General features: G+C 41.8%; 1 protein-coding gene across 5 annotated transcripts in view; it reads left to right on the forward strand.

Annotated features, from left to right (window-relative positions):
• Positions 1-9967, forward strand: part of METTL22 (methyltransferase 22, Kin17 lysine) — a 93007-nt gene that overhangs the window by 73796 nt on the left and 9244 nt on the right. For 4 of the 5 annotated variants that reach the window (XM_075565303.1, XM_075565307.1, XM_075565306.1 and 1 more), the window contains 3 exons: positions 825-905; positions 3573-3675; positions 9332-9500. In XM_075565303.1, the coding sequence (XP_075421418.1) occupies positions 825-905; positions 3573-3675; positions 9332-9500 (353 nt within the window). The remainder of the gene's footprint in view (positions 1-824; positions 906-3572; positions 3676-9331; positions 9501-9967) is intronic. The other variant, XM_075565308.1, reaches the window with a different exon arrangement.

Here is a 9967-nt window from a genome sequence, read left to right on the forward strand (position 1 = left end):
TCCTCAAGCTCCCCCACCCCAACAGGTCAGGTTTTCAGGATATCCCAGCTTCTCCACAGGTGGCTCAATCAGAGGCTCAGTAAGACTGAGTCTCTGAGCCACCTGTGCTGAAGCAGGGGCTGATTGAGCCACCTGTGCTGAAGCAGGTATATCCTGAAAACCTGACTTGCTCTAAGCTGTGTCGTGTGAGATGCCTCCCAGTCACGTTCCTTACACGTGGAGTACATCGCTACCCGGGGTGGTTTACTGTTGAGCAAATAATGGAGATTAAATGGAGCAGCAGAACTTTACCCAAATCACTGGTCTGCATACAGGGTCAAATTGTAATAAAGTACAGTACATTGATACATTAAAGCAGGGAGAGGAACAATTTAAATATTCTTCTTTTACCAGGACTTGCTCTAAAATAACCTTAATACACCACCCCCCCCCCCCACCCCCTTAGACTGTCATTTACTTAAAGTTTATTTTCTGTAATTGTTGTTGTTTTTAGTACTTTTTCAGAAATAAATGACTGTAGAACTTACATACTTTAACCTCCACCAAACCGGAACATGCTGTTTACAGCTGCGGGCCCTTCTAATTGCAGCGATTAATTGTCTATTACAAAGCATCAGTCCCGACAAAATTATAAATAGATTTTTTTTACATAATTGGAACTGGGGGTTCTCTGAACCCCTCTATTTTTTAGCTCCATTTTTCTTAGGAAATCTTACTCCGATCTGTTAGATACCCGCACAGTCAAGGATTAGTAGAGGGTTTCTTTCTTCTTTTTTTTTAATTAAAAATACTTCAAAGTCTTGTCTGATACTTTTTTCCGCCAGATACTGAAGCTCCGTACAGTTGGTCAGAGGAGGAGATAGCTGAACTTTATGATCACACCACTGTCATCCTTGCTGCTGATGGTAAGACCTTGTAACTGAAAGCTCACTAACGTTATACAGCAAAGGTAACAGCAGTAGCGTAGTCCTGTGTATTTAAACAGTTATACGTACACCTATAGCGACTCTTATTGTACCTATAAACATGTTAGATCATACAGATGTAGCTAACCCAACTATAATATATTGTACTATTTATAATATATGCACCTATATTGACAGCTGGTTAAAGGACAGACAACAGAGGGTTGTCATAAATGGAACTTTTTTCAGGTTGGGCTAAAGTCGTGAGTGGAGTACCTCAGGGATCGATACTGGGACCCCTGCTTTTTAACTTGTTTATTAATGACCTTGACGTTGGCATCGAGAGCAAAGTCTCCATCTTTGCTGATGATACTAAATTGTGTAAGGTAGTAGAATCAGAGCAGGAAGTAATTTCTCTTCAGAAGGACTTGGAGAGACTGGAAACGTGGGCAGGTAAATGGCAGATGAGGTTTAATACAGATAAATGTAAGGTTATGCATTTGGGATGCAAGAATAAAAAGGCAACTTACAAATTAAATGGGGATAAATTAGGGGAATCCTTGATGGAGAAGGATTTAGGAGTGCTTGCAGACAGCAGGCTTAGCAATAGTGCCCAAAGTCATGCAGTAGCTGCAAAGGCAAACAAGATCTTATCGTGCATCAAACGGGCAATGGATGGAAGGGAAGTAAACATAATTATGCCCCTTTACAAAGCAGTAGTACGACCACACCTTGAATATGGAGTACAATTTTGGGCACCAATCCTAAGAAAAGACATTATGGAACTAGAGTGAGTGCAGAGAAGAGCTACCAAATTAATAAAGGGGATGGACAATATAACTTATGAGGAGAGGCTAGCTAAATTAGATTTATTTACATTAGAAAAGAGGCGTCTAAGAGAGGATATGATAACTATATACAAATATATTCGGGGACAGTACAAGGAGCTTTCAAAAGAACTATTCATCCCACGGGCAGTACAAAGGACTCAGGGTCATCCCTTAAGGTTGGAGAAAAGGAGATTTCACCCGCAACAAAGGAAAGGGTTATTTACAGTAAGGGCAGTTAAAATGTGGAATTCATTACCCATGGAGACTGTGATGGCAGATACAATAGATTTGTTCAAAAAAAGGTTGGACATCTTTTTAGATAGGAAAGGTATACAGGGATATACCAAATAAATATACATGGGAAGGATGTTGATCCAGGGATTAATCCGATTGCCAATTCTTGGAGTCAGGAAGGAATTTATTTTCCCCCTTATGAGATATCATTGGATGATATGGCTCTGGGGTTTTTTGTTTGCCTTCCTCTGGATCAATAAGTAAGTATAGATATAGGATAAAGTATCTGTTGTCTAAATTTAGCATAAGTTGAACTTGATGGACGTATTTCTTTTTTTCAACCTCATCTACTATATAACTATGTAACTATGTAACTGTCTTTGGTACTGCTGCCACCCGCGGACACACGAACGGGGTGCTCATGGCACCAGAGGATTAACACTGTAGGGGGCCCCATTAGGAAGATGGACCCCCCCGGGGCAGCACGGTACGGTCTCCAGCTCTGTGGACTTTTGCTTCTTCGACCTCAGGGGCCGAAGATTGCGAGTCTTGCTACAGTACATCTGTAAATAATGTGATTTCTTTCCCCCCATTCATTCTTGTGTGCGTTATGGCTTTCCAAATGGAGCCACTTCAAGATCTCGCTTAATTTATTTCCCTCTCTATTGCTAGATACACATACAGTGGCTGTTACTGTACTGTATGTGTACAATATCTCTGACCCCACTGACAGTCTTGACAACATATTTCAAAATTAATTTTGCTTTGACTGTTCTAAGCAAATACACTCTGTTTCCTTGGTTGGATGAGCCACATGGCAAGTTGATCCACTTCTGGAGTATTCTGGCAGTAGAAAAACAGGCCTAAAATCCCAACATGCTTTGAGAAACAGTAAACCATTGAATCGATCTCCCCAACATGGAATACCATGGCTGTTCCAGGGAAACCCAATCTCTGTTAAAGGTGGCTTGTGCAGGATTAAATGGGAGAGCTAAGATATATTTGGAAACCTGTGGATCTTAAGCCCCAATATCACTTAAAGGGGAAATGTAACTCACTGACATTTTAAATGAGTTAGATGTACAGTAGTTGAGTGGCACATTTGAAATCCCAAGCATTATTATCTGATTTGCATCAAAGAAAAGGAAAACATTTATTTTTCAAAGGACGCAAATAAGTATAATTGTTATTTTATGGGTGATTTAATCTTCCCAAGCAAGCCAATTGCACTGGTAAATTGCTTCCATTTACCTGACCTGCCTCATGGCTCTGCCCCTATAAATGGTTGTTTTTTTGTAATTTGTTGTAATTGTTCTCAGACCCCACTGTACAACTTTGTAATCATTACCTCATTTTGATTTGATTCTTTAACGAGACCACAATGAACATGATACCTATTGAATGAGAGCCCGGCCGAAACCATTTTAACAGTTGCCCCACGAGTTTGACCCTTCCCTGTGTGCGCAATAAACATTACATGGTTTCGCTTCGCTATGTAAATGTAGTCGATGTTGGCGCTGATTTGCAATGGCTTAGCTCTTAATCTCATTGTTTCAACATTTACAGAATTCACAATCAAGATGTGTTCACTTTTATTTTTCAGTTGTTTATGATGATGACTTTACAGATGCACTGTTCAAGACGCTTTACCGAATTACACACACACTTAGAAATCCTTGTACTATATATTTCTCCATAGAAAGAAGGTATGTGTCGGTTAATACATGACTATACTGTGTTCCGTTCTTATGTTTGTTTGTTTGTTTGTTTTTGAAGATGCATAAAACTTTTTAAAATTAAGAACATTTAAAATATTGGTTAATTACATTCCCGAGTCAGCTAATCACTTAATGTAATGTTGGCATACAAATGTAAAATTGAAACTGCTAACAAGAGTACTTAATTATCATTAATATCTATTAAGATCTGTCTTCATATATAACATGTTAATTAGTTGTCAGATGTAGCACCCGTGACTGCTCCCATTGGCGCGTTGCACAGGGACACACACAATGCGCCAGCGGGAGCAGTCACTAATGTAAAGTCATTAGCCGCCCGTGAAAAGGGGGCGGGGCTAACATGTCTGATTAAAAACCATTACGAAACTTGCCTAGTACAATTTATGATTCCCTTTTCTCATAAGTGTTCACTTGCTACACTGACTGATTTAACCTCTCATTGTTTCCTTGCCCTGTCTCATCACTATCGATTAATGCAAATAAGGATTAGGATCTAATCTAGTATGTCTAAAATCACTCCTCAAGGTCCATTCATAGGCCAGAATTTCAAGATCACCATATATTTAGCTTTGCTCAAAATAGAATTAAGGGACACGAACGAAGGCAACCTACTTAGATATGTTTTGCTTTAAAACCATGACTTCTTGGTGGCCCTTTAGGATTAAGGGCTAAATTCTACATAGTCCGAAGCTGCCGCTAAAGCCCTTCCCAGACGGAAATCTCCATTGAATTCTACGGTGATTTTTGTCCAAAAACGTTCTGAAGAGCCGCTCCGTAGTATTTGGGATTTACCCATAAGCCTGTGCTGCCCCAGGTTTACTGTAATGTTGCCTATTGGGTTTCCTTCTACCGATTCCCCTTTTGGTCCTTCACTCTCGAGTACTTTAGGCATCAATATGAGATTGGTATAAAATGAGTTAAAATTACAAATGAAGAAATGTTTCTCTTTTTATTAGCCTTACAAGTTTTCTATCTTTCAATAATAAAAGCTTTTTTTTTTATCACAGTACTGTACATGATAATAACCAAGGATCACCAAGTACACATGCAATGATATTTGGCTGATTTATTTCAGTCCCGGGGTGTCACATCACACTGCACAGAGAGGCAACTTGACACTTACAATAAGATGGAAAAGACGAACTTCAGAAGGAATTAAACTTTTTACGAGTAATGTTTATTACTCCTGTCTGCTTTCACATGCCGTTCACAATGTCCCTTTTCTATAGCATTTTAAACCTCCCAATCTCGTCCTAAAGAGCAAGCTTCCCCCACAGTGGTGTCAATTACTTTTTCTTTTTTTAATTTGAAGCCAAAAAAATAGTTACAGTTAGTCTGAGATCTGTGACAATTTTTAAAATACCAATGAAATATATAAAAAAAAACTTTTGGTGTAATTTTTTTTTTATATAAAACTGACATTTCTGGAAATATTTTTGATTATCGTCTGGAAAGTCCTTCACCCTGATCACGGCATGTCCCACTGTATTTGGTCCATACATTTGTTTTCTAATTGAAAATACATTCAGATTACATTTTACTTGGACGCCGTATACACTAAACATCATGGGCTGCAGAGCATCGTGCTGGATTCTGTGGAGTATCACACCATGACCTGCAGAGCATCGCACCTACATTGCATTGTAGACCTGCAGAGCCAACCTACCTGTTTTCCCCTACAAGCACCAGCACGTTATACCCTCTCTGTCTGTAGGCAACCATTTTTCTCTTTCCCCCTCTACCTTTTTCCTTTGGTATGCGTTCGTGGTAAATGTGATCGTTCGTCTTTAACAGTGGGTGATAGGGTGTGCATTTTAGTTTAATTGATTTTTATTTGAGTAAATGATGCTGGGGCCATGGAATGTGAGGCCCATTCCAGTATTTGTACTGTGACTGTCACTCTAGCCTATTGGCCTCAGCTACCCCAAGTGTTTGGAGTCTTGGCTGTGTCCCGATATGGGCTACGCCGCAGAAGAACTTTATTCCTGCTGACTGCCTCTCTTGGGGTGGGACATTAGAGAAGCGAGCTGGGCAGCTGGGTCACAAAGGATGGGAGTGACCTCATCCTGGGACAAACTCGACAGATCCAAGTTCCAGTTTAGGCGGGGAATGTGGTGGTGGTTAACGGATCATTATTACCCATCGGCCTAAAGTGCTCATCAATGTGCCCATCTACGCCAACAGTGTATCGCAAACCTAAGTGTAAAAAACCACAGCACATGCCAACTCTGAACATCATGCTTATGAACGCCATATTAGTCGTGTGCAATGCAACATTGGTACATGGCATAATTGCTACGGCCCATCCCCGCCTTGCTTTCCTCATGGAAACCTGGCTGAGGAGTGATTTGGATGTTGGCGAATCTGACCTCAGACAGATTTTCTGTACTGCATGTGCCTAGACCTGGCAAAACGTGTGGCGGAGTTGCCTTGCTATTTCAATCCGCTATGATCTGTACCGCCTGCCCTGGGCCCAAACTGGGGTCATTGGAGTATATGACAGTGCGTTGTGCCATGGAGGGAAACCAAAGTCTTTACCTCACCCTCGTCTTTACAAAGTCTTTACCTCACCCTTGTCTTTAGGCCGCCTGAGCAATGTGGTAGGTGTTTAACAGACCTCTCTGGTGTGCTGTCCCTCCTGGTGGTGGAGTTCGCTTGAACCTTGGTGCTGGAGGGACTTCAACGCTTGGGTAGATGACCCACTGGATGGGTTTGCAACTGATCTTTTGGACACCATGGTGTTTGCCCAGTTCATGGCTCAACGCACAAACTCGGTCATACACTCAACCTCCTTTTTGCACATGGCGTATCGCTTGGTGCCGTTGGCATGATTTCCAACCTATGGATCAATCATAAGGTTATACGGACAACAATCCAAACAATCCATCCACCCCTCAGTCGGTGTGGTGGACCCCGACGGGTCCGGCCGAAGAAGCTTTAGAGGCCCTTTTATCTGGTATGCAACCTTCAACTGCTCTAAATGATCAAGTTGAGCAGTACAATCTGGTACTTTGCATAAACCCACTCCGTCATGTATCTGTCTACAGGACTACAAATGCCTGCGAAGCCTTTTGTGGGTGCCCGGGACTGATAGATGGTGCCATGTTTACATCTCTGACTTGGATATCTGCATTTCTTTTATGTGGGGGCGGGGGTGGGGGGAGGAAGAGGATAAATTAATCTCAATTCAGATATGCTGAGTTTTTCATAAACCAGCACGTGGTAAAATGTGAAAAGTCTCTTCCGCAGCCAAGAGCGGTACCGGCGCTGCACTGTATTTTGTGTTTGTGTGCGCATGCATGCATCTTAATTAGTTGGTGCCCGACACTCTTTCCTTAACTCATGTGTGTCCTTAGGCACAACAATGTTGGGGACCCCTGCTCTAGGTGTTATCCGGAGACATGGTATGTAGTGCCACCATTATGCTGATGACACACACATTTGTGTGTTTTACATTGCATTCCGGGCGTCGGTGGCTGCACTACCCGAATGTGTGTCAGAGGCGGCAAGTTGGATGAGTCAGAACTGATTGAAGGTAATCCAGATAAGACTGAAGTCATGATGATTGGAGCAGAGACTGATAGCGTGGCAGGGTGGGATTGACACACCACTAATTAATGGTGTCAGACCCCTCCCTGTGTTGGAGGTGCGCAATCTAGGAGTCCTGTTTGACCCTATCCTGAACATGCGGGCACAGGTCCTGGCTACAGTTAGAACTGGGTTTTATTAGCCAAGGATACTCCAAGGATTGCGTTCGCTTCTCCCGATGCCTTAGGCCGTGCGTCTAGTGCCTGCGACGGGCGGCGGCGACGCCGCCCAAAAACAAATACATTGCCGCCGCGTACGCTTATAGTAAGCGTGACAACGGGAATGCGACGGAGCGAAGTCGTGTCGCGGACTTTGGAAGCCAGGAATATTTGATTTTTCAAGGGCTGTTGCCTCATGTGACAGCCCATGAACAAATCAAAGGCCCGGAAGCCCGCGATGCCGGCGCTAAGCGAAATATAACTTTTGCTAGCGGCGATGGTGACGTCGCCGGTCGCGGGCACAATACGCGCTGCCTTACCTGGAATATCTTGTCCATGCTTTTGTGACAACTCGATTGGACTACGGAAATGCCCTTTGTGTACAAATCGCTCGTGCCGATTAGGATGTTCCAGCTAGTGCAGAGCACGGCTGCTCACATGCTTTGGTATTTTGGCCGTTTTGAGCATTTTACACCCGCTCTTCGCAATATGCAGTGGCTTCCTGTGACCTTCCGTATTCAGTACCAGATTGCCCTTATTACGTAGAAAGCATTGCACAGATTGGTCCTCGAGCACGTGCACCTCCTTACCACATTGCCCTTATTGCCTTACTACCCAATCGGCTGGTGTGTGTGTGTGTGTGCGTGTGCGTGCGTGTGTGTATATATATATATCTAATATATATCTATATATCTATATAATTCTGAGGTGAGAAGAATCAGCCCGACTGTACTTCCCATGAATTTACGATCCAACCTTGGAGGTCGAGCCTTTTCGAGTGTAGCTCTTAGGATCTGGAACTCCTTCCCACCCAATGTCTGGAATGCACAGAGTTTGGCTCACTTTGGAACCCAGTACAAGACTCATTTTTTTCCTTGTAGCTTTTACCTAATTGTGTTCAATTTTGTTTATTATGTATTTTTCTGTTTTGTTTTAATTATTTTGTTAAGACTGGCGTGTGTCCGGCAATGCCCCTTTTGGTGGGAGTGAGTTCTAGACCTAGTCCCTGTTTTGCAGAGGGACACTAAATAAAGACATGATGATGATTCACTATTTCGACCAAAAACATATTGTCAGATTTATAAGGATGTCACAAAAAGGGAAGTTTAAAAGGACTATCCTTGTATTGTTTGTAATGAGGCCAAAGCATTAACAGTAGTGAAGGAAAGAAACATCGATGGAAGCATTCTTGACTCTCCATGTGGATACATACCGTACTATAAGCACGCCACACTTGGACGCCTAGTCAATAAAGTGTAAGAAAATAAAAAATAATTAAGCATTTCATAATCCTCTGTTGTAGTTCAAAGAAACTGTTAATACATTTATCGCTTCTAAACGTATAAGCATACCGCTGTAGCCAGACTTACTGTTCCCAAAGTCAAATGCAGAAATGCACAATGACAGTAAAAGCTGCGGCTGCTTGTAGGGGGTCCTTTCTGCCGAATAGGTCCCACCACAGAATTTCTAACGACCGTAGGGAAGCCTCTGGATTTGGACTGCGGGTTCCTTACGACACCGAGAACACTGGAGCTGGCTACATCTGTACATTGTAGTTGTACTTACTTTAATAATTTAAGATCTATTTTTTAAGAATGTGGGGATACCTAGGATCATTTAGAGCTGAGTCTCTTTTGGAAGCAGCACTTAGAAAACTCACATCTTTACGAATGCCCACGCATTTCACATTACTACAGTATTTCTGCAAGACACGGAGCTATTTCATCATTTGGTATGTGATCAAAATGAACAAAGGAAAGTAAACCTGTTTTTTTTTTTTTTTTTTTTACTATTACCTAGGCTTGCACTTATAATGCACATTTCCTTATCGTTGTATAGCCTACAACTTAATATTGCTTTGTCTCCTTTTATTTTAGGCTCAACTTCACATTAAGACACATGGACATCACATGTGATGCTTACAATCATTTTCGATGTTGCCTAAATGATTTTGAAAACATCAGAGATGGGAAAATGAAATTGACAGCAGAAGTGATAAAACCAGCATTCCCCCAGTTCTTCAGTTATGAGCGCATAAACCAGTTGGTAAGTTTGGAAGCTTTAGACATAGCTGTAAATGGTATGTCCTTCGTAGCAAGCTATCCTTACTGTGCCATTGGGTACAAAAATCACAAGAAAAGAGACTTGTCGACCCAAACTTACACACTGCTAATGCTAGTGGAGATGTGCACTTGACTCAGTGTTTTTGGTTTATGTTTTGGTTCTTAAAAAATGTTGTGTTTACAAGAATCATATATTGATATATGAAAGAAACATTTCACATGTTAACTGGAACTTTTTGACTGGTATACTGATAAAGGTAAGATCTCATTCCCTATGTTTACCTATTCTATAAAATGTATTCTGTATGTCATATATAAGCCAACAGATAAGGGTGGTATCTGTTAACACAACTGGCACTGATTTGTGTGTGTGTGTGTGTGTGTGTGTGTGTGTGTGTGTGTGTGTGTGTGTGTGTGTGTGTGTGTGTGTGTGTGTGTGTGTGTGTGTGT

This window comes from Ascaphus truei, chromosome 11, assembly GCF_040206685.1.
Source record: "Ascaphus truei isolate aAscTru1 chromosome 11, aAscTru1.hap1, whole genome shotgun sequence".
Taxonomy (NCBI): domain Eukaryota; kingdom Metazoa; phylum Chordata; class Amphibia; order Anura; family Ascaphidae; genus Ascaphus; species Ascaphus truei.